This window comes from Oryctolagus cuniculus, chromosome 18 (assembly GCF_964237555.1).
Source record: "Oryctolagus cuniculus chromosome 18, mOryCun1.1, whole genome shotgun sequence".
Lineage (NCBI taxonomy): Eukaryota > Metazoa > Chordata > Mammalia > Lagomorpha > Leporidae > Oryctolagus > Oryctolagus cuniculus.
In genome coordinates this window covers 59603235-59628142 of record NC_091449.1, presented here as the reverse complement: position 1 = coordinate 59628142, position 24908 = coordinate 59603235, and the positions used below count along the sequence as shown (strand labels likewise).

Genomic DNA, 24908 nt, shown 5'->3' with positions numbered 1-24908 from the left:
CTTACTTTGCTGCTATCATCGAAGCCTCTTTTTCTCAAATACACAAGCATTACAGTGCCTTGGGCTGCTGCCTTGGTTTCCAATCACTTCTCCATACACACGCACACTCACACACTGCCCAGAACCACGTAAACCTTTTAGTCTTCAGATCTAAGATTGCAAGTCAGCTCTCGCAGGGAAACCTCCGTGGACTTCCCCAAGCCAGCGGCGGACTCCTGCAATCCCACTGGTGGCGTGCTGACGTTGACCAGAACAGCTCGAAGGTCATTACAGCCTCCTTTATGTGACAGTTTGCTCAGTGTCTCTGTTCTCTGTTAGCCTCAAAGTTCCTGGAGGATTAGGACAGACCCCTAACTCGTTACATATTCCTCATCATGACCACAGTACTCACGGGCACACAATAGGTAGCTGACAATTATTGGAAAAAGAACAAGTGAGCGAGTAGAGCCCGGTAGACGTACCTCTTATTTATCTGGTTAACTGCAGCAGCAGACAAGCAGAGGAAGACACTGAACTGGAACTTGGCAGTGGATTGCTGATGCCAACGCTCAAAGATCACCATACTGGACGATTTTCGGGACTGTTCGTTCGGTCAACTGCTAAGGAAGGGAACATAGAGAGGAAACAGGATTGACCAAAGGGAGAGATGAAATCAGCAGCTCGCTTCAGGGGCAGTTACACAGAGGACTCTTGGCTCGGTCAACAGGGCCTCGTCTTTTTATCTGAGGAATCTTCTGTATTTAAGGCCAGCAGTGATGACATACAGCCTGCCCCAGGTCAGCGGCAGGACCTCGGGAGAGGCCTCCGAGGCCATTTCTGAAGGGGACCGACAGCCCAGAGCAGCTTGGCAGCATCTGCAGGAATCCCCCTCAGTCTCCCGAGCAGGACCCGAGCGCTGCAGCCCAGTATCCGCCGCAGCGGTCAGTGAGCACGAAGGACGCATCTCTCGGCAGTGTCCCGGGGGGCTGTGCTTGGCACTGGGTTTGGCACACTGGCTGCTGCCGACTTCAGTCAGGGGCCATACAACTCATGCAGTTAGAAAAGGCACCTTTGTGGCTTCTTTCTGAACCCAGGAGCAAGTGGAGATAGCTCAGCTGGAAGGGAACAGAACTCAGAAGCACATAAACGGGTGTCCAGATCCACAGGTTCAAGGTTGTTTTTTTTTCCCCCAAAGAGGGTCCTTTTCATAAAGAAGAAAAGGAAAGAGATTTGAAAAAGTTACAGAGGGAGAGACAGAAATTGAGAGCTATCTCCCATCCGCTGGCCCACTCCTAAAAAGGCTGCAACAGCCAGGGCTGGGCCAGACAAAACCAGCAGCCAGAAACTTCACCCAGGTCCAGGTCTCCCGTGTGGGCAGCAGGGGCCCAAGCTCTTGGGCCATCTTCTGCTGCTTTCCCTGGCTAAAGCAGAGAGCTGGATCTGAGGTTGAACAGCTGGGACTCCAACTGGCACCCATTGTGGGCAGTGGCTTTACTCGCTATGCCATGGCACAGGCCCCCATGGACCCAAGTTTGAACAGGTTATTAGCTACGAGAACTTTTGCACACTGAAAATTTCTCAGAACCTTATTGCCTCAGTTTCCCTATGGATAACAAAGTGACCCAAAGCATCGATAAAAATGACTGTTATGCCAGGTATTTTCCTTAGATGAATTCCCTTTCTATGCCCCTCTCCCCAACCCACCCTCCCACCCCCACAGCAGCAGGTGCTGCCTAACCCGTGGATGCCTTTTGCAAGCTATTTCACCCCATCCAACTCCTACTGCTGCACAGCCCTAGTCATTAGCAAACCCTCATTTGTGTTTCTGGTTCCTTTAGCCCATGACACATGCTCAGATGTACAAAGATGATTTTCAGTACTCTGGTCCCCTTCTGAATATCCTTAGAACCTTCAGCCGGAACCCTCATGACATACATTCTAGACTACCGTATCACAACTCCCTACTCATTTGAATGAGCTTCATTTGGTTAAAATTCAATTCAACCTGAGTTTACTCAGTTTACTCAAGTTTTATAAAACATTCTAGGAAGGGTCACAGCAGAACTGCAATATTCTTGCTCTGAATAATAGAGACCTAACAGTAAGTTTAAAGATGGGTATTTGACACAGCTACTAATATTCCACTTAGACCTCCCTCAACTGCACCTGCATCAGTGTCTGGATTCAATTTCGAACACACACTATTCTTCCGATTTCAGTTTTCGGCTACTGTGCATCCCGGGCAACAGCAGGTGATGGTTCCAGTGCTTGGGCCCTGCTACCCACGTATGAGACTCTCGCTGAGTCCCAGGCTTTGGGCCTCGCCTGGCCCAGCCCTGGCTATTGCACAAATTTCAGGAGTGAACCGGCAGACAGAAGATCTCTGTCAACCTATCTGCCTGTCTCAGTCTCTCTACTAAATTAAAAAAGAAAACTCAGTTACCAAAAAAGCATACACACTGACTCTGGTCTTCCAGCGTGATATAGGCGTTCCATTTATCCACGGCAATACTTGCCCTGACTTCTGCTTTTCGAGTTCCCATGCATTTGTCATCCCCTCTCCCCGTCCATGACAGATTCAGCCTGTAGTTTCTGTTGTGCAACGTCATGCATGGGAAATCTTGGCTCACCACTCCGTAGAGCCCACTAATTCTTTTTTCGATATTTCTTTTCACAGTCTCATTTTAAAACTTATTTACAGTATTTATCATGAAAAATACCTTGTCATTAGAAAATGCAGAAATAGAAAAAAATCCTAGAAAATATACCTGCTTGTCAAAGCCTTTATTAAAAATGAGTATTACAGGGCTGGCACTGTGGCAGAGTAGGCTAAGCCTCCACATGCGGTACCGGCATCCCATATGGGCGCTGGTTTGAGTCCCGGCTGCTCCTCTTCCAATCTAGCTCTCTGCTATGACCTGGGAAAGCAGAAGATGGCCCACGTGCTTGGGCCCCTGCACCTGTGTGGGAGGCCCAGAAGAAGCTCCTGACTCCAGATCATATCAGCTCTCGCTGTGCAGCCATTTGTGGGGTGAACCTGTGGAAGCAAGACCTCTCTCCATCTCTCTGTAACTTTCAAAAAATATTTAAAAGGGGGGTATTAGAAGTTTAGATCTATGTTTCACGCATTTTCAACCAAGTAAGTTTTGAATTTAGACATTCTGAAAAAATGTGGAGAGTAACCCCCCCACCCCCACTGTGGGGAGCAACTCGGACTAGACTAAGTTACTGGAATTAAGACTTATTCTATACATCTGCTCTCCCACAATATGGTGCTGGGAGAGGAGTAAACAACTTCTACACAGCTGCCTCTCGCCAATTTGACTGATGAGCTGCAGGAGCTGATCTTGCTCCTGATTGGAGGAGAGCAGCGTGTCCGGCGTGTGGGTAGCAGAGTTGGGATTGGTGGAAGAGGACTATAAAGGAGGAGAGAGACAACATGCACCAGGAACATCCGGATAACATCTGAGCAGCCCCCGAGAGAGCCGGCCGGCGGTGTGCTGCTCCCCCGTGGAAGTGGGGAAAGTGGCAGGGGGAGCCGCCCCTCCACGGAGGTGGAGGGATCAGCAGCCAACCCGGGAAGGACCAGCAGCAAACCCAGGAAGGGCCGAGCAGACAAAAAGAACAGCGCAGGGTCTAGTGTCGTTCCTCCGCGAATGGGGGAGCGACATAATGGTGCCGTGACTCAGATATGAAGCCTAGGAGGGATAATGGTGCCATGACTCGGATAGGAAACCTAGGAGGGAAGAAGCGGGAAGAAGCGGGAAAATACCAGAGAGAGAGACTAGCAAAGAGCCTAGGGAAAAGCCGGACGGAAAAAGTGCCGGGAGAAATCTAGGGTTGAAAGTGAAAGCTAGAAGAAACAGACTGGGATACGGACTGTGGGGAGAAGCCAGGAGAAATGAGAGAAATATTGTTGGAAGAAACTTAGGGAAAAGTACCGGGTAGAGAAAGATATAAGCTAGGGAAAGTGAAGCCGCGGGGGCAGGCCGAAGTGGAGACGTAAGCTAGGTTGGGATTCGTCAAGTCAGCCCGGGGAACAAAAGGTGAAAAACTAAAACCAGAAGCGGAGACGTAAGCTAGGTTGGAATCCGTCAGATTAGCTCGGGGAGCAAAAGACGGGAAGTCAAACCAAAAAGCGGAGACATAAGCTAGGTTGGAATTCATCAAGCCAACCCGGGAAGGACCAGCAGCAAACCCGGGAAGGGCTGAGCAGACAAAAGAACAGTGCAGGGTCTAGTGTCGTTCCTCCTCGAAGAGGGGGAGCGACACCCCACCCTGTGGCTCTTTCATCCAGGGGGCCACAAAGCTCTCCACTGGCGCTCATCTCCACCTCGTCAGAGACACAACGGATCCAGGCCACTGGACACAGGTATTTCATCTGCACAGCTGTGCTTATTCTCAAAGCAGAGAGTCGACAAGCCCCTGAATAGGGCAGGCCAGGAAATGGCCATTTCATTCTCAAGTCAATGGCATTGAAACCAATACCTTCATTTCTCATTTATAGGCGAGTTGGTGAAGATCAGAGCAGAAAACTTGTCTTGCTCACACGTGTAGTCCTGAAGATCCATTTGTGTGTGTGTGTGTGCGTGTGTATTCCACCGCAAGAACAGATGTGCTGAGGAGGCATTTGGAAGCTGTTCCTATTGTTAATTCAGGGATTCTCAAACTGGAGCTCTCCAGCACCTGATGAGCCTGATAAACCCACGCTGCTGGGCTGCACCCCGAGTCTCCAGCGCAGTAAGTCTGGGTCAGGGCCCTTCACTGGCATCTATTAAGTTTATTAAGTTCCCAGGTGAGGCTGCTGCTGCCGGCCCGGGGTTAAGTCCCCCAAAGCACTAATTAACTCAGCGGGTCTTGTTCCTGGTTGAGAGGTTTGCAATCCCAAGTGCATGTCATCTACTTACCTGGGCACCAGCCCAAACGGACTCATTCTCTGTTGGGCGATAGTGGGCACGGGCATCTTCAGAGCTTCTGCGGAGCCTAGCGTGCAGCCTGCAGCAACAGTGGTCGGCAGAAAACACAGGTCTCCCGGTGCTCAAGGTCACCAACATTCCCACAGACCCGATGGCTGGCACCTCCCTTCCCCGGGCTTCCGGCCAACACATCAACCAATAACTAAAGTCTTGAGATTTTTACCTAATTTGGCCCTGAGGGCCCTCTGGGGAGCAGCTGCTGACTCTAGCCCTGCCCCGTTGAGGCTGCAGGGGAGGTAGTTACCTTAGCGGAGACGGGTGGGCTAAATTGTTGTCTTGCATGACAAAGAATTCAGACGCGAGACAGAGCAGTGGTAAGCTAGCTAGCAAGGTTTAAAGGGGTTGGGTATCCAGCAGAACGGATGGGACAGAACCTCAGGGTGCCCAGTCACTCAGACTGCAGACAGCAAGGTTACATGGTTACATGGAGACAACACACCTGGCAGCCCAGGCAAGCGGCTCAGCGGAGAGCTCAATGCTGAGCACTTGGTCTGTATGCAGACCAGGGCTTGGAAGGGAAAGGGGGCCAGGTCTTCTCACCATTTCTCCTTCCTCTCCGCCTCCAGGACAAGGAGTTTGCTCAGTGTGAATTAGGTGAAATTCCTCCTAAGGTCTCCCTGCTCAGGGCTGTCAGACTGGAGAGCCCATCTGGCCTGGGCGCAGCCTCCCCTAGGGTACCTGCCTGGGAGGGAGGACGTAGCGGTTTTATCACTCAGTGCTGTCAGGGCAGATACCCCACCTGGTGCTGAGCAGGGAGGATTCTCCCTTGGGGGGAGGGCCGAGACCACCTCTATGGGGGTGGGGCTCCTTCTCTCTCCTCATCCCCCTCCCCCAGGCTCACTTCTAACTTCCTCCTTCACAGTCATGGGTATTTGCAGCACGGCCCTCCCTGGGCTCACCATCACTCTGGTAGATGGGGTCACGCCATCTCTCCTGTGGCCAGCAGATGTGTCCACACTGGCAGACGCCCTGTGGCTCCTGCCTCTCGTGTCCTGTTTCCTCCTCCCAAGGCCTCTCCTTATGAGACGCGTGACCCCCACGAGAGCTGGATTTCCCAATGAGGGAGAGCCAAAAAGCAAGGAAGTGAAGAGACGCTGTACTCGCTGATTCCAGAGGTCAGAGAAGCCCATGAAGACGGGAGGTGGCGAGTGGCTCAATCGGTGGGTGCAGCGCATGCGCAGGAGAACCCGGGGGGGTGGGGGCTGAGCCTTTAACAGGTCCATGGGCCCCCGCCCCCTTGGGCTTTCCACGGGGCACAGGTTGGCTGGCTTTAGCCTAACACGTGCCCTGGGCAGACCTTCTCCACGTGACTCAGGTGGTGACCGATAGGGTTTTAGGGTCAGCAGCTGCAGCGTGTGTGGGGTTTTGGGTCCGTGGAATGAGGAACACTTGGGCTGTAGCCCAAAAACCACACAGAGAGGGGAGGTTTTAACTAGGCCAAAAGTGGTTTACAACATGGCTTCAAATAACTTCCGGAAAAAAAAAAAAAAAAAAAAAACTTCTTTCAGGCCTAGAAGTAGACATGGAGGCAGCCACTAAGGGAAGGAAATCATGACTTAGGGCTCACCCAAGATTGGGTGTTTGTATGCTCTTAGACTGCACTGGAATCCCAACCCAATCACTGTCATTTCAATTTCCACACCTGGGAAGGAGCCGTCCTTTAGACATGCCCTACTCAGAGGCAAGAGTTTTACCTCTTGGGTGTGTTTCTGTTGGTGTTAACTGGACTTGCGTGCCCTGTCTCACAGCCAAACACCTCGTGCACCAGATGCAAGCCCCCGTGGGGTGCGTGGGCAATCCCTGCCCGGTACGAGTCAGCACCGGACCACTGAGTACAGTGAGTTTGTCCTGCACAGCTGAGTCATTTCCAACATCCTCTTCATTCCAGGCTCCTGGGGCTGTTGTCGTCTTAGCTCTCTCTCTGACCAATGCCTTCTACACCCCCCACGGGAGGAAGGGGAAGGCAGTGGGTCCAGGATTCTTTGTCAAGGCCCTGAGGACACCCTGGGAGCCAGCAGGCAGGCGTGTCTCAAACTCGCCCCCATGGAAGGGCCTGGGGGTTGCAGTGTTTATGCCATGTGTCAGCTGCTGTCCATCCAGGGAACAGACACTGCACCGAGATTTGGAGAAGTCGTTTAAAATAAGAGGTTATTATCTAAGATATGCTCGCGGGGCAGAAAGGGCCTACCCAGTGAAACGTTGGAGAACTCTGAAGAACTGCGGTGCAGCTCCGCGGAGCAGCCGTGGGAAACTCTCTCCTCGTGGGACAGCTGAGACCAAGAGCCGGCTGGACCGGTCGCGGTGAGACTCACTGACTGGCACTGGTGGAACTTGCCAGAAAGCCTTTCTCTAAGGTGTGGAGGAGTCGTTTATGGGATGTGGCATCTCACTAGCGTCGCTCTGCTACCAAAGTACCAGAGGAGGTGTCCAGGAAGGCTCCAGGGTGACCCACACAGCAGGGGTCAGGTGCTGAAGAAGCAACACCAAGCAGGCACCAGCCTAGCTGGACGGACGCAGAAACAGGGAGATCTCTCTAGCGCCCTCTACTGAGTAAGTCTGGCAAAAAAAAAAAAAAAAAAAGACTGTAAAGGGCTCCAATCCATTCTAACTCAGGTGGTGAAGGTGCCTTTGGAGAGGCAATATACTGTTAACTGACAAGAGCACCATATGGGCGCCGGTTCAATTCCCCGCTACCCCGGGTGCTCCACTTCTGATCCAGCTCTCTGGGAAAAGAGAAAGCAGTGAAAGATGGCCCATATGCTGGGGCCCCTGTACCCACACGGGAGAGCCAGACTGGGCTGGCCCAGTCCCGGCCGTTGTAGCCATCTGGGAGAGTGAACAGCAGATGCAAAATCTGTCTCTCCCTCTCTGTGGCTCTTTCAAGTTAATCTTTAAAAAAAAAGTGAAGTGCAGAGGAAGCGCAACGTGAGAGCTGAGTGGGATGCAGCCGAGAGTGTGCTGTTCGGCCTTGACCAAGGGAGTTACCCAGTGCTGCCCAAGGACCCCGACGACCCCGCTTTAAGGACACAGAAGCAGCACAGAACACTGCAGGCCTGGTCTTCCCCAAAGGGTCTTTCAAAGCCAAGATCACACCCATTCGAAGAAAGAATACTGAGTATCTGGTTACTGATCAAATGGACACTTCTTGCTCTGAATAGTATTTCAAAGGTTCACAAATTCCTTCTAATTCTATGAATAAAAGTCACTTTTTTTTAAAGATTTTATTTACTTATTTGAGAGGTAGAGTTACAGTGAGAGGGAGAGACAGAGGGGTCTTCCTTCCGTTGGTTCACTCCCCAAATGGCCACAATGGCTGGAACTGCGCTGAAGCCAGGAACCAGGAGCTTCTCCCTGGTCTCTCATACGAGTACAGGGGCCCAAGCACTTGGGCCATCTTCTACTGCTTTACCAGGCTACAGCAGAGAGCTGGATCGGAAGAGGAGCAGCCGGGACTAGAACCGGTGCCCAAAGGGATGCTGGTGCCGCAGGTAGAGAATTAACCTACTGTGCCACAGTACCGGCCCCAAAACAGTCACTTTGGATCTCACAGGGTGCAATGTCCATCCCCAGTGCTGCACTCAAACACTGTGCTGCAAGAATTCTGCAGAAAGGGCTGGCATGGCGGCGAGGCGGGTAAAGCTGCAGCCTGTGACACTGCCATCCCACACGGGCTCCGGTCTGTGCGCTGGCTGCTCTGCTCACAATTCAGCTCCCTGCTAACAGCCTGGGAGAGAAGCAGCAGATGGCCCAAGTGTTTGGGCCCCTGAACCGACGTGGGAGAACCAATTGAAGCTCTTGGCTTTGGCCGGGCTCATCTCTGGCCACTGCAGCCATCTGGAGAGTGAACCAACAGATGGCAGATCTTTCTATCCCTAACCCTTTCAAGATAAATCAATCAATCTGAAAAATAAAGAATGCTGCAGGAGAAATAATTTCAGAGCAACGTGTCAATTCTCGTGGTTTAGTTCAACAAAGTCTTCTCTCAGATGTAACTACTTGTTCAATCACATGTTTATTTTCTCACATAGAATTGCTTCTGTTCCTCCATAAGGAAGGCATTGTACTCTCCAAAAATCAAACAGCCACTCTGCAGGGCAGCAGGCAGCAAACTACAGCCTACAGGTCCAATCTAGCCTCTCTGTGGTTTCTGAAGGAATTATAATCTGTGAATAATTCTATACTTCTCAACGGTCACATGAGCATCTCCATGATATTCTCAGTTTCACCTCTCGACTTGCTAAAATGTTTACTCTCTGGTGCTTTTAAAAATAAACGTTGCTGATCCTTGCCTTATCCTGGATTATTTACTGAAATTGAGTTACTGAGAATGTTGACACTGAATCAGACTCCTCGCTGAGAGCAGGGTCCTGTTCTACTTCTAACAGACATCAGTGGGCCTCTCGGCTTCTAACGTAAGTATCTCTTGGTGCTTCTCCTCTATTTCCAGCTAATATTTCATCAGCCTAACAGGGAAGGAAAGATCTTTGTACCCTGCTTGTACACAGGTCTCTGGCCTTCTCTTCTGTGCTTGCATGCTGGACCCTAAGATTCTGATGTACACGATCCACCTGTCATTCCCACAGTGCTCTGTGCCTTCTCTCTTTGCCGTGACTCTCTTCTCCAGCGAGGAGCCTGAGCTTGCTTCTTCACTGGTCTCCCCTTGCCTGTGAAGACTCAGCATGATCTGTGTTAGATGTGAGGCTTCCCCAGAACCTGCTGTGTGCCTCTGTCTTTGAATTCTTCGTCCTGGATGGCCCTGTCCATTAGGTTGTGCGTTATCAGTGCACGGTTCTATTGAACAGGCCCTGGAAAAACTGGTACCTGAATAGGCAAGTCAAGTAAAGAGTCATACCAAGAAAAATACTTTTAAAAAAAGTATATTTATTTATTTGAAAGGCAGAGTTACAGAGAAGGAGATGCAGAGACAGACAGAGTGCTCTTCCACCTGTTGGTTCACTCCCCAAATGGCCGCAAAGGCCAGGGCTGAGCCAGGAGCTTCATCTGGGCCTCCCACATGGGTGCAGGGGCCCAAGCACTTGGGCCATTGTTCACTGCTTTCGCAGGCCGTCAGCAGGGAGCTGGATCAGAATTGCAGCAGCCAGGACTCAAACCGGCACCCATGTGGGATGCTGGCACTGCAGACGGCTGCTTTACCTGCTACGCCACAGTCCCGGCCCCAAAAACACATTCTTAAAAAAGAAATTTGTTGGAAGAATACTATCAGTCTAAATACAATGCGAAAAGATACATTCAAGAAAAAAAATAAAACGATATAACACATACCATTTTCTTTTCTGGAAGACTCAACAAGGCCACGATACTTAATGCAACATGTAATTTGATCCAAACAACAATCGTTTCAGGCTCTGTGTTTTTAATGAATAAACCACCTGATTCTGGAGCTCGTACAGGACAGAAGCTATCCTGGGAAAATCCTGGAAAGGTACGATGTTGAGGAGGTCTCTCCCGCCCCTTTAGACTTTTCCAAGGGCTAAGACTGAGAAGCTCGGCCTCTGTGCATGGGAAGAGCGGCAGAGAGAGGAATGGAATAAACAGCTCAGCAGGTACGTGCAGATCAAAGCACAAGGATACCCCTCACACCCACTGGGGTGACTGTGGTCACTTGAGGCTGAGGAAGTAGAGACACTGAACCCCTCGCCCTCTGCTGGTGGAAATGTAGAGTGGTTTACCCACTGGGAGAAACAGTGTGCTGCTTCCTCACACAGCAAGACATAGACGTGGGAGTGCCGCTGCCTCCTCCACACACTGAACGCGTTTCCTTGTGAGTCTACACTCACTGCTGGGATTCCTGGGCCGTGGGATAGCTCTTTCAAATCTTTTGAGGACTCTCTGCACGTCTTCCACAGTGGGTATACCTTCAAGTAAGAGCTCCCTTTTCTTCAAAACCTTGCCAGCCCTTGTCATCTTTTGTCTTTTTGATAACTGCCTTTCAACACAGAAGGAGGGGGTTTCATTGTTGTACTTTGCATTTCCCTGACACTGAGTGACATTGAGCCATCTGCATATACTTGTTGGCCATTTCTGCATATTCTTTTGATGAGTAAGTATCTATTTAGGTTGTTTGCCAATTTTTTACATTGGATCATTTTCTGAGTTGCTCATATATTCTGGATGTTATCAAATGTATGGATTTCAAATACTTTCTACCACTGCATGGCTGGCTCTTCACTACCTTGTTTCCTTTGCCATGCAGAGGCCTTTTAGCCTGATATAATCCCGTGTCTGCTTTTGTTGCCTGTGTTTTTTTGCTTGTTTGTTTGTTTTTGACAGGCAGAGTGGACAGCGAGAGAGAGAGACAGAGAAAAAGGTCTTCCTTTGCCGTTGGTTCACCCTCCAATGGCCACCGCGGCCGGCACACCGCACTGATCTGAAGCCAGGAGCCAGGTGCTTCTCCTGGTCTCCCATGGGGTGCAGGGCCCAAGCACTTGGGCCATCCTCCACTGCACTCCCAGGCCACAGCAGAGAGCTGGCCTGGAAGAGGGGCAACCAGGACAGAATCCAGCGACCCGACTGGGACTAGAACCCAGTGTGCTGGCACCGCAGGCGGAGGATTAGCCTAGTGAGCTGCGGCACCGGCCAGGGTTTTTTTTTTTAATTAATTTTTTTTTTTGACAGGCAGAGTTAGACAGTGAGATAGAGAGAGAAAGGTCTTCCTTTTTCCATTGGTTCACCCCCCAAATGGCTGCTATGGCCAGCATGCTGCGCCGATCCAAAGCCAGGAGCCAGGTGCTTCTCCTGGTCTCCCATGGGGTGCAGGGCCCAAGCACTTGGACCATCCTCCACTGCCTTCCCGGGTCATAGCAGAGAGCTGGCCTGGAAGAGTTGCAACTGGGACAGAATCCGGTGCCCCAACTGGGATTAGAACCAGGGGTGCTGGAGCCGCAGGCAGAGGATTAGCCTAGTGAGCCGTGGTGCCAGCCCATTTGGGGTCTTATCCCTCAAATCACTGCCAGGTACAATGTCATGAAACATTCCACGATAGTCAAGATATGGAACCAAGTGTCCATCAGCAAATAACTGGATGAAGAAAATGTGGTTCAGATACATGACGGAATACTATCCAGCCACGAGTGACAAAGCGGATGAACTTCGAAGACGTTAAGTGAAATCAACCAGCACAGGAAGATGGCGTGATCTTCCTCACATATGGTGTGTGAAACAGTCACCCTCAGAGGTATAATGTAAAGCTTTCTGGATGCTGGGGAGGGTAGGATAAAGGGGTGACAAGGAGATGTTGATTAACAGGTGCAAAGTTACAGTTACATTTGAGAAATTAGTAGTAGGTTAAGCATCTGCCTGTGGTTCCAGAATCCATATGGGAGTCAGTTTAAAACTTGGCTGCTCCACTTCTGATCCTGCTCCCCGTTAATACACCTAGGAAAGCAGCAGAGCATGGCCCAAGTGCTTGGGCCCCTGCACCCAGCATGGGAGGCCCAGAGGAAGCACCTGGCTCCTAGCTTCATATTGGCCCATCTCTGGCCATTAGGGGAGCAGACGAGTGGATTGCAGACCGCTCTCACTGCCTCTCAATAAATACATCTTTAAAAAAATTCTCCAACCAACAAACCCATCTCCAGTACCACACATAGAAAGTTAACATTAATTCAACATCATCCAAATTTCAGTCTATTCTTAAATTTTCCTAAAGTCCTCAAAATGTCCATCATAGTGGTTTCCCGTGAGCCATTACCCAAGTTTCAACTAAGTATCATGAACCATCTTCCCCCAGGGAGACAGGCAGAATAACAGCTTGCAAAGACGTTCACAAACGAATCCACAGAACCTACAAATAAGAGACCTTCAGGGACCTGGTAGCTATGACTTAGCTACACAGCATGAGATGCAGACATTCTCCTGGATTACCTGGGTGGCTCTCACGAAATCACAAGAGAAGGAGATGTGAGCAGAGCAGTGAGTGAAGGACCCCAAAGAACCTTCAAAAATAAGAATAGACACTCCCCGCAATCAACCAGAACACCCTGCCCTTAGTGCCCGGCGATGTGGGACTATGATCGCAGAGTTTGCAGTAACCTGTCAGAGCAGCAACAGGAAGCTAAGGCACCGGCCTCCTGACACCAAGTCAGGTCTGCAAGGCAAGTGCTCTACAGGGCTTTTCACTGTGTCCCTTTCCTTCTGATGAAAGCTCAACACTTGCAGCAAGACTCTGGGTAAAACAGGGCAGGGGCCAGCGCCACGGCTCTCTAGGCTAATCCTCCGCCTTGTGGCACCGGCACACCGGGTTCTAGTCCTGGTCGGGGCGCTGGATTCTGTCCCGGTTGTCCCTCTTCCAGGCCAGCTCTCTGCTGTGGCCAGGGAGTGCAGTGGAGGATGGCCCAAGTGCTTGGGCCCTGCACCCCATGGGAGACCAGGAGAAGTACCTGGCTCCTGCCATCGGATCAGTGTGGTGCGCCGGCTGCAGCGCGCCGGCCGTGGCGGCCACTGGAGGGTGAACCAATAGCAAAGGAAGACCTTTCTCTCTGTCTCTCTCTCACTGTCCACTCTGTCAAAAAAAAAAAAAAAAAAAGACAGGGCAGGGGCTGTGGCATAGTGGGTAAAGACAGGGCAGGGGCTGTGGCGTAATGGGTAAAGACAGGGCAGGGGTGTGGTTAAAGCTGCCACCTGCATGCTGGCATCCCATGTGGGTGCTGGTTCGTGTCCCAGCTGTTGCACTTTCGATCCAACTCACCACTAATAGCCTGGGAAAAGCAGCGGAAATGGCCCAAGTGCTCAGGCCCCTGCACCCACAGGGGAGACCAGGATGAAGCTCCTGGCTTCAGCCTGGCCGAGCCCAGGCTGTCAGGGCCACCTGGGGAGTGAATCAGCAGATGGAAGATCTCCCTCTTCCTTTCTCTCTGTAACTCTTTCAAATAAAGAAATCTTTCCAAATAATCCCAAGACATTCAACATACGAAGAATACATGGTCAAACTTGCAGAAGGTCAAACTGTGTGGCCGGCCACTGGGGATGCTAAGCTTGGCCTTTGGACCAGGTGGTCATCACACTCCCCCATCCCTCCACGGGGAGGGCACATCCCTTTTCCAGAGTTCGTCAACACACTGCAGAAGCAAACCTTGAAAGCACGTGACTACCCTTCCACCAATGGCCTTTCACCCTGTGGTAAGAGCATCTATTAACCACTCATGCCTGAGTCAGTTACTTCATTCTGGATTACAGGATGGTGATTTAAAAAAATAATAATTTACTTATTTATCTGACAAGCAGTGTGACAGAAAGAGAGGGAGAAGCAGAGTGAGAGGTCTTCCACCCACTGGTTCACTTCCCAAATGGCCACAACTGCCCAGGCCCGGTGAGGCCAAAGCCAGGAGACTGGAACTCCACCTCGGTCTCCCACATGGGTGCAGGGGCCCGAGCCCTTAGGCCATCTTTCGCTGCTTCCCCAGGTGCATTAGCAGGGAGCTGGATGAGAAGTAGAGCAGCCAGGACTGGAAGCAGCGTCCCGATATGGGATGCCAGTGTTAGTCAGGGGCTTAACCCACTGGGCCACAGTTCAACCCCTAGAAGGCTCACGCTTAATTTCTACCTTTCCTTCCTCAGTTACTCCTAGCTATCATTCTTCTATAAAGGAAGTTTTTTTTTTTTCCCTTTTCCTTTAAGTTTTAGGAGCATCCTGGTAGACCATTTTTTTAATTCCATCTATTTCTTGGCTGCTTAGACCTGTTAGTCTCCTGCAGTTTAGATCAGTGTCATGCCTCCCCCAGTACAGTCACCGCTTGGTAATGCTTAGACTAGAAATAATAAGAAGTGGCCTGTTTGGGGACAACACAGTATAGGGTAGGACTCACCTACCAAGGTCACCAAGCCATAAACAGAGGCTGTCCCTATGCCAGAGACACAGAGAGGATGATGAAGAGGGTGAGATTCTCTAAAGATTCCCGGAAGCCTTGGGGGACTGGAGTCTGCGGCACCCGGCTGTGAGCAGTGGCCCTAGCATTGAAGATCCCTGGGAGTCTCCGTGGAACGGGGGTAACGACGGCGAGACCCAGCATTTGCTGAGCTCACTGTACCACCTGTATGTACAACCTCCATTTGTCTCGTCTCCAAACGGGACTAACAAGCCTCATAATGAAAGTCGGCACTGACTGCGCATTTACTGTATGAAAATCTCGATTCTAAGATACAGGGGCCAGCGTAGGTAAGGCCACCGTCTACACCGGCATCCCACATGCTGGTTCCGGGCCTGACTGCTCCGCTTCCACTCCAGCTCCCTGCTGACGGCCTGGGAAGGGGAGCAGAAAATGGCCCAAGGGTTTGGGCCCTTGCCACCAATGTGGACACTGGGATGAAGCTCCTGGCTTCGACATGGCCTTGGCTGCTGTGGACATCTAGGGAGTGAACCAGCAGTTGGAAGATCTCGGTCTCTCCCTCTCTCTATTCTGACTTTCAAATAAGTCACTAAGGAGCCGGCTAAGCCTCTACCTGCAGTGCCGGCATCCCACATCCCATATGGGTGCTGGTTCATGTCCTGGCTGCTGCTTTTCCCATCCAGCTCTCTGCTATGGGCTGGGATAGCAGTAGAAGATGGCTTGGGCCCCTGCACTAGTGTGGGAGACCTGGAAGAAGCTCCTGGCTCCAGAATGGCACAGTTGCAGCGGTTGCAGCCATCTGGGGAGTGAACCAGCGGATGGAAAATCTCTCTGTCTCTCCCTCTGTCTCTAACTCTGCTTCTGAAATAAATAAATAAATAAATCTGAAAAAAAAATTAAAAGGAATACACACTTTGGTGTGCCTCACCTGTAGCCTTGGAATAACTAAGAATAAAACATGATATGAACCATTCAGTGCACACTTAAGGGACACACGTCTCAACTTCCGCGGGTGCCAAGTCCTCCGCGCAGGGTACTCCACCCCAGGCTAACGCATAAACCGCCTGGGTCTCCGCAGCTCTCTGACGTCGTCTCCCTCCCCTCCCCGCCTCACATTTCTGGGCAGCCTCACCTCGGAGCCTGTCGCTCCGCCGGCCACTTCCAGTCTCAGCACCCAGGGAGGGCCCTGGAGGACCGCGCGCCAGCGAGGTTGAGAAGGGCGGGCCGCGGCGGGGCGCAATGCGTGCGGACAGCGCGGGCTGGCGGGCAATGGGGCGGGTGGGCGAGGCTGGGAGTCCCTGGAGCGCGCAAACGTGCCCTGACCTGGGTCCCTGACGCGTGCGCTCGCCGCCCCGAGGTGCGGACGGGGAGGCAGGCCATGGTAATCAGGTACTGCCCCTGCGCACCTGCGGCGAGCCCTGTCCAGAGCGCCCGACCGCCCAGCTGCCCAGGCACAGACTCAACCAACGGGGGCGCAGCGGGGTCCGGAATCATCGCCTTTATTTCTTGGCTGGCCTTGGAAGAAAGTAGGGAGCGCCGGGTCCCATCGGCCTTGGGGGGCGTCCGGGCGGCTCCAGGTCCTCCTCGCGGTGGGCGCTGGCGAGCGGGGCGCAAGGCTGCGGGCAGTGAGCGTCCAGGCTGCGAGGGGCCCGGCTCTCCGGCGCCCCCGCCTGCGCCCAGCCGCTGTCCCTGCCCCACGGGGACGTCCTGAGCCCTACCTCCCGGTCGCCGGCCCCGGCCTCGCGGGCACGCTGGGCTTGCGCAGAGAGCTGCAGCCGAGCCTTCTCCAGCTCCGCCCTCGGCCTGCGGGGAAGGGCAGAGGGAGGAGGAAGGAGGGCGCTCCCTCCCCGTTTGCCCAGGGCCCCGTCCCCGTCTCACCCGTCGTCTTCAGCCGGGAGACCCTGGGCCTCGGGCGGCGAGCGCAGCCGCTGCTCCACCTCCTGCAGCTTGGCGCGCACCTGCGACTCTGCGCGAGGGAGGGGCGGGGCGTCAGGGCTGGGCTCGGGGGCGGGGCCCGAGGGCGGGGCGTCGGGGAGGGGCGGGGCCTGGGGCACGCCCCCTCGCGTCCGGTCTCACGCTCCGATTGCAGCTGCTCCTGGCTGCTCTGCAGCGCGCCGATCTCCCGGGCCAGTCTCTCCTCTAGCATCTGCGAGGACCAAGAGGAGGCCCGAAGGCCTGTCAGTGTCTGTGGCCTACCCGGGCCCCTCCACGCTTCTCGTCAAGTCTGCACATTATTTCTTCCTTCGCTGTGCAAGTTGCACTGTGGCTGCAGGCCCATTCCCCAAGTGTGCTCTCCGTGCCCCATCGAGCTACTCATTTTCTTGACTGCAGTCTGGGTATCATGCCTCCCCCGCCCCCGTTCAGGCTGGACGTCAAAGCCTTGGCCCTTTGGGTCACCACTGCCTCCCCCTGCCTGCAGGGCCGCCAGCGGCAGCCTCAGGCAGGTCAGTGGACAAATGACCTGCCTGTGGCTTTCCCGGCATTTCTCAGCAGGCAATGCTGCACGAGGCCGTGGAGGGTGGCGGGAGGGGGCCAGGTCTGATGCAAAACCCGAGGGAAGGAATAGGCGGGGGAGAGAAGGAAGTCTCCCATGAGACACAGGACCAGAACTGGGCTGGGCACCGGGTCAGCCAGTGCAGGCACTCGAGCTGGGAGAAGCGGCCCTGGCTGCAGGCAATGATGATGGCTCACGTGGAATTCCCAGAGGTCCTTGTGCTGGCCCATGCCATCGTCCAGCTGGCCTTGGACATCCAATCTAGGGGCAGACAGCCAGGAGTCAGAGAACTAAGCAGGCGAAACCCACGCACCGCCCGGCAGGTCTGGGGCATCTCTGGTACAAGCCTTCAAATGCTTGCCCGCTGCTCCAGTGCCGCCTCGACTGCGAGCTCGGTCAGGGGTCTTAACCCCTCCCCCATGGCTCCTTTTTCAACAAACTCCCGGATGCAGGCCCACCCCCACCCGCCACCCAGCGGTCCGCTGGACCCCAGGCTTGGCAGCTGCCCCGGCTTCCCCTGACTCCCTGAGATGTGCAAGTTCTCGACAGAAGTCCGCTGCATGCACTCCCACACCATGGGCTGCCTAGCACGAGAAGGTCTCTCTCTCTCTCTCTCTCTCTCTCTCTCTCTCTCTCTCACACACACACACACACACACACACACACACACACCCCGTCATTGCCTCCTCATGGCCACAGCACTCCCGCCAGCAGGACTGAGGGCTGGGGGGGGGGGGTCTCTCTGTAACAGTAACCCAACTCCTTCACCCCTCCCACGCCAGCCTCTGCAGTGGCTGTCATCGTGTCCGTCCTGTCCCCATCAAACTGTGCCTTCTCGAGAAAGCTCTGTGCAGGATTCATTTGAATTGCCTTGTGGACTCTAAATAAAGTCCTTGCTTCCAGCCCCGATGTGCACCTTCTCTGTGACTGTGACAATTTACTTAACCACTCTGGGTCTGCTTCCTCCGACACACACTGGCCGTGGTGCCGGGAGGGTGATATTAGCCCTTAACTCATCTATTCTGACGAGCAGGAGAACACAGTCATGTGCTGTGTGAACTCTGGCTAGCCAGCAGCATATGCATCAGGGGGCCCTTCAAGTCATACTGCCTGGCGGCCCTGTAGCCTTCTCAGTTTGTGTCACCACACACTACGGTGCTCGTGTCATGAAATGTAAATGAACACAGATGCTCTTCAGTGCGTGATGAGTGGGTAAGCACTTGCCTACAGTGACTGTTCACCAACAGGTTTGCTGCACACACAGTCACTGGTTATTAAGGTGTGACACCTCTGGTGGTCACAGGAACGTTCAAAAAACACAAACGGTTGCTTTGTGGAATGGACAGTTAACTGGGTGGGTGAGTGGCTGCCTGAAGATGCGGCTGTTGAGGGAGATGATGAGTGATGGATGACGGCTGGATGGAGAACTAAAGGACAGATGGATGCCTGCATGATGCTCCCTGGACTGGCAATGTGATTAGATAGCCGGATAGGTAAAAGGATGAGTGGGTTGATGGGTGGCTGGGGCAATGGATGACTGAGGCCTAAAATGGACAGGTAGATAAATGAAGGGATGGCAGGGAAGCTGGACGGCCAACAAGGTATGAGTTAGAATATGCCAGCGGCGGTTGATAAAATCAGAAATGATTCAACGAGTGGATTAAGGTTAATACCAGCACCCAGGGTCTTTTTGTCTGGCTGTCCTAGTTTACAGAAGAGGACACTGGTTGGTGCGTGTCCGGGATTCCCTCCCCCAGCTCGGGCCTCCTCCCCCTCCCAGCTGGCGGGGTCGGGGAAGGGCTGGGGCCGACGCTGCTACCTCTGAGCCTCGCCTTCTTTCTCTTGGCAGTGCAGCTGGAGCATCCACAGCGCCTCTGTGCAGAGAGGAACCAGGAAGGCTGGGTTTGCTGGAGGAAAGGCGGCCCCGTCGTGGGGGCACGGGAGGGTGGGGAGGGGGCATCGCTGGGGGTTTATTCCAAATGAGGGAGAGATCTGAGCGTTCAGGGGAGCGCCCTGACTCAGAGGTAGTGGGATTTCTCTGGCTGCCCTGGGAGTACCACAACGAGGAAGACACAGCAACTTGGGAAGTACCTTGCTTTTTGTTCAAGACCTCCTCTAGGTGCGCTTTCTCTGCATTCACTGGAAAACACAAAGACACCTTCAGCCCCCAAGAGTCACATCTTGCAATGGCAGAAGTCACAAAGAAGGCGTGGTGCAGCCTCAGGGGAGGGGAGATGCATTTTTGCAACTCTTGCACCCACCTGCCAGGGAGCACCCTGACCAGCTTCTCCCCCTCAACCCAATCCTGCCCCTGCACCCCCTTCCCAAACACACATTCCCACACTGAATGGTGTCAAGACCCAGAAAAAACATGCAAGGTTTCCGCTGAGGGGAGAGGACCATAAAGAAAGAAATGCATCGTGTCAGGGTGAAGGAACTCAAGGGAGCGAGAGTGAAAGAGGACGGGATTCTGCTTTGCGATGAGACTGTCAAGGCAGGGTTGTCAGGATACAGTGAGAACTGGGGGCCAGAGTGTGACGGGAAAGTAGGAAGCAGTCAGATGGTGCTGGCCGACAGCAGTGCAGGCGAGGGAACTGCCTGTGTGAAGGTTGGGAGGAATTTGCAGAACATCAGCAGGGGCCACAGAATCACTGAGCTCAAGTTCAGCCCCACTTACAGGAGTCCAGTTCCCTGCGCAGGGCTTCCCAGAGAGCCTGGGCCTCTCCCACCTCCTCGCTGGACTTCTTAGCTGGGTCAGGGAAGGGAAGAAGCCACCGTGTGAGTGCAGCCTCAGGCCTTGCTGTTTGCTTGCAGATAAGAACACTGCTCCTTTGTCCCCAGGTAACCCCGGGGGAGGCCTGGATTTTACAGATGAGGAAACAGAGGCATCCCCCATCTGGCCTCTTCCTGCTGACCTCAGCTGGCCAGTGCAGGTCCCCAAGTTTACCTTGCTGAAGCTCGTTAATCCGGTTAATCAGGTCCTCGATCTGGGGCTCCAAGCTCCCTTCTGAGGAGAACGGGAAAGACTGAGCCAAGAGAGATGCCAGGTGGCTAAGGCAGGTGGAGGAGGGGTCGGTTCTGGCTCTGGGCACCTGCTGCATGCTGCGCTCTGTACAAGGCCCTTGCTGGGCTTGCAGTCTGGGTGGGGGACTTGGACAGAGTCCATTTGTGCAGCGGTAACTGCAGGGAGGGGAACTCAAGTGAGGGCAGGTGTCAAAGAGCAAGGGGGTAAAAGGTGATTCTTGAGATACGGAAATTAGGCCAGGAGGCAGGCTCTGCAATCCGGGGACTGCAGAGTGTGAGTAGATCCACTGCCGGCAGAGGGCACACGTGGAGACACCTGCTCATCCCTCCCTGGCTTCAAGACTGACAACCCAGAGCTCCAGCAAGAGGCTGTGTGCCCCTGAGACACTGTGGAGCCAATGAACTTGGGCCGGTGCTTCTCCAGGGTCACCACCTTCTGCTCCTGTGACCTGCAGACAGCAGGCATTTTCCACAGCGCTGATAAAGATGGCTGGACACTCCTAGCTGTCTTTACTCTACTGGAGAAGGTGGTCGGGTCGCTACTCATTTCCAGTCCGGCAATTTCTGTACATCACACTTGATGCTAGAGAATTTTAGCTGGGCGGTAGGCCCAACGTACCTCTTCTGCACGCGGCCAGCGTGGAGGAAGTGGGGGTCCCTTCTAAGGGACAGCCACTCACCTCAAACCAGGCCAGGACACTGCCCTAGCCCTGCTGTGGGACTGGATGCTACTTGGCTCCCAAGTCCTTCTCAACAAGCAAAGCAAGGCGCAAAGCCACGTGCACTGCTGTTTGTATATTACAAGGGAGGACGACGACTTTACCCCCAGGCATTTTTGTTTTTAATCTCTGGAAAGAGGCTTCAGAATTTAAAGTTATTGTGTGCCTTTTGTTCAGAGATGTGGATGACTGGGTGTGTGTGTGTGTGTGTGTGTGTGCAGGCAGGATAGGTAGGTAGGGGTAGGTTTCCCCAACCCTTTACATTTTTTGAATTTTGAACTGCAGGGCTATATTTTTGGTTCAGATAACTAAGCTGGATAAGAGGGAGAGAAAGCCATGGGATGATCTCCCCAAGATGGGGCACTGAGGGGGCTGGGTTTGAACCACGTTTGTCTGATTCAAAACCTAAGGCCAAGGCTCAGGCACAGGAGACACGTGACCTTTCTGCAGCTTTGTCACCATCGTCACCAAGTCTTCAGTCTTCTTCGAAGACCTGACTGGTCCTGTGGAGATGAAAACCAGAGTTACAGGACCAGTGAGGACGAAAGGGATGGTGGAAAGGTCCACCCCGTGTGGGAGGGGCCCCTGTGGGTGCCGCAGACACACCCTCCCTAAGTGCAGCTCCAGGACTTGGGCTCCGACCACCCACATAGGAGCCCCGATCGAGTTCCTGGCTCTTGGCTTTGTCATGGCCCAGCCCGAGTTGTCAGGGGCATTTGGAGAGTGACCCAGCAAAATGGAAGGGCTCTCTCTGTGTCTCTCCATCTCTCCTCTGTCACTCTGCCATTCAAGTAGGTAAACATTAAGAAAATGAGTTAAAAGGTCAAATCCCAGTGAGCACAAGATGAAAGGCATCTCACAAAACATATCTGACGGCCAACATATGAAAGAAGACACGGTGAACTGTGAGACACATGTGTCCCTTAGACTCCAAGTTCCCCACTTTCCCTCCTCAGAAGCCGCTAGAAATACAAGCTCTCTGTGGACATGAGGACATGGCTCAATTCCTCTGTAAGCATACGTCTCATTTTCCTGTGTGCCTGGTAGCATGTCACAGAAGAGGCCCACGTCTTGTATATTTCATTTGACACGGTACTCGGGTGACCTTTTTCCTGGTTTCAGTGGCTGCAAAGAGTTTCACTGCACAGACCACAATGTAAGCGCAATTGCCTACTGTTGCATATTTAGAGGGTTTCCCTTTTTGTTTCTGTTAATAGCAATGCCACAGTGATGTCTGTATTTGTTTTCTCCAGGTGCTGTAACAAAGAATCACAAACAAGGACTTCCCTCTCTGCGCCGTCACATGACATTCTGTGTACATCTGTGTGTCCTTACAGGGACTCCAGTCACTGAGTTATGACCCCAATCCGGTATGACCTTATATTCCTCAGCTACACCTGCAAACGCCCTACTGCCAAATCACATTCTGAGGTTCTGGTGATCATGAATTTGAGGGGAGAGGGACACAGCTGAGCTCAGTTCACCCCCTTGCACTTTCCTCTTGCGTCTGCATCAGGGCGTATCCACTGCACACACCTACAACCTGGAGGGACCTGCTAGATCAAAGGGTATGTATAGTGTCAAATTTGACTTATACGATGAAATTGCCTTCTACCCATTTGGGGCCCACAAAGGAACTCTTTCCCGTTCTCTTATGTTTCAACCCTGGTGTTTTTTGTTTTTGTTTTTTGTTTTTTTTTTTTTTTTTGCTAATCTGATAGGCAAAAAGTCTCACTTCAGAATTCCTGGTTATCAAATAAATTATCAAAACCTAAGTCACCTCTGGATTAGAAATTTCACTCCTGAAACTCTTCTTCTTCTCCTTAAAGGTTTACTTATTTACTTGAAAGGCAGAAGGTGAGAAGGAGAGGGAGAGAGGGAGGGAAAGAAGCAGGGAGGAAGAGAGAAAGAAAGAGAGGGAGAGAGCGGGAGAGAGAAAGAGAGAGATAGAGGTCTTCCATTCACTGGTTCACTCCCCAAATGGCTGCAGTGGCTAGAGCTGGGCCGTTTTAAAGCCAGGAGCCTAGAGTTTTCTCCAGGTCCCCTATGTGCGTGCAGGGTCCCAAGGACTTGACCATCTGCTACTGCTTTCCCAGGCCTTAGCAGAGAGCTGGATCAGAAGTGGAGCAGCCAGGACTTCAACCGGCACCCATATGGGATGCCAGCACTGCAGGCGGCAGCTTTATCCTCTATGCCACAACTCCAGCCCTGAAACTCATCTTCTTTTTTAAAACTTACCTATCTATTTTATGTGAAGGGCAGAGTGACAGGGAAACAGAGACAGAGACAGCAATCTTTCCTCTGCTGGTTCACTCCCCAGACACCCACAATAGACAGAGCTGGAACGGGCCAAAGCTAGGAACCAGGAACTCCATCTGGGCTTCCATGTAGGTGGCAGGGGCCCAAGTGCTTGGGCCCTTATCCACTGTCTTAGGCCTAGCAGGAAGCTGGCTAGGAAGCAGAGCACTGGTACTGCATTGGCCCTCCAATATAGGATGTGAGCATCACAAAACGGTGGACAAGATATTAATTTCTTCACTATCTGTAATTTTAAAATATAGGCATAACCTAAGGGTAACTTAATATATTAGCTAATTGTGAAGCTTGTAGGATGAAATCTTTGCAATCATTTAAACCATGTTGTAACATCAGGGGTTCTTTTAAAGGCTATTTCTTTTCTTTGAAAAGCAGAATGCCAGAGAGAGGGAGGTTCACTCTCCACATGCCCACAAGGACTGGGCCAGGCTGAAGCCAAGAGCCAGAAGGAACTCCGTTCAGGTCTCCCACGTGTGTGGCAGGCACTTGAACCTCCACTGCCTTCTCAGGTACGTTAGCAGGAGCCAGATCAGAAGAGGAGCAGCCAGGACTTGAACCAGTGCTCTGATATGAGGTGCCAACATTGCATGGGGCCGACGCTGTGGCGCAGTGGGTTGACGCCCTGGCCTGAAGCGCCAACATCCCATATAGGCACTGGTTTGAGACCTGGCTGCTCCACTTCCTGTCCAGCTTGAAAGCAGTGGGAGGATGGCCCAGGTCCTTGGGCCCCTGCACCCACATGGGAGACCCGGAGGAGGCTCCTGGCTCCTGGCTTCAGATCCGCACAGCTCCAGCTGTTGCAGCCAATTGGGGAGTGAATCATCAGAAGGAAGACCTCTCTCTCTCTCTCTCTCTCTCTCTCTGCCTCTCCTCTCTCTGTGTAACTCTTTCAAGTAAAATAAATAAATATTAAAAAAAATAAAACATTGCAAGCAGAGGCTTAACCCATCGAGCTCTTAACCTGTGCTTATTAAATTTTGTTGAAATGCGTGGTGGTGTGTACACTTTCTTTCTACAATTTTGTCTGGCCTGAGATCCCTTATTAATTAGCATGCAGTAATCTAATTTCACATTTTAATTAAATAATAAATGTAGGAAAACAAAGTAAGAGATGTCTCCCCTCACCAACAGCCACTTTCCCAACTCACTCCCTCTCCCAAAACGAACCACTGCCAGCTTAGTGACTTCAACCTCTTTAGTAAAACATATCTCATGCAGTGCTTTAATTTATATTTTCTTACCCAAGTAATTTTAAGAAACTTCAAATACAGAAATATGCAACATTGAAAATGAAACTCTCTTTTCTTGACCATAAATCCTACTGCCTTTCCCATACATAGTCACTATCAACAAGCTGATAGATCCTGTTGATGCTCTTTCCTTTTTTAAAAATATTCTTAATTTTGGGGAGTGAAACAAAAATGAAAGCTATTTTAATAACAGCAAGCTGAGGTACTTGTGATTGTTTAATAGCATGAAAACTTTCAAATGCACGGGAAAGTAGAAAGGTTACTGCTGTGAGCTACGGGTACAGATCATGGAGCGCTGACAGTCA

At 52.3% G+C, this 24908-nt stretch overlaps 1 protein-coding gene across 4 annotated transcripts in view; it reads right to left on the bottom strand.

Moving 5' to 3' along the window:
- SYCE1L (synaptonemal complex central element protein 1 like) overlaps positions 1 to 24908 on the bottom strand; it is a 32829-nt gene that overhangs the window by 5673 nt on the left and 2248 nt on the right. Inside the window, exons 2-11 of one of the 4 annotated variants that reach the window (XM_070063704.1) lie at positions 21478 to 21540; positions 20242 to 20301; positions 19972 to 20043; positions 19386 to 19433; positions 19114 to 19168; positions 17492 to 17555; positions 16877 to 16946; positions 16679 to 16766; positions 4887 to 4974; positions 462 to 599 (exon numbers count right to left, since the gene is read on the bottom strand). In XM_070063704.1, coding sequence (XP_069919805.1) covers positions 549 to 599; positions 4887 to 4974; positions 16679 to 16766; positions 16877 to 16946; positions 17492 to 17555; positions 19114 to 19168; positions 19386 to 19433; positions 19972 to 20043; positions 20242 to 20301; positions 21478 to 21540 — 659 coding nt within the window. In that variant the 3' untranslated portion in view covers positions 462 to 548. Of the gene's footprint in view, positions 1 to 461; positions 600 to 4886; positions 4975 to 16280; positions 16417 to 16518; positions 16604 to 16678; positions 16767 to 16876; positions 16947 to 17491; positions 17556 to 19113; positions 19169 to 19385; positions 19434 to 19971; positions 20044 to 20241; positions 20302 to 21477; positions 21541 to 24908 lie in introns of those variants that run through there. The other 3 variants (XM_051847027.2, XM_051847028.2, XM_070063705.1) reach the window with 3 other exon arrangements.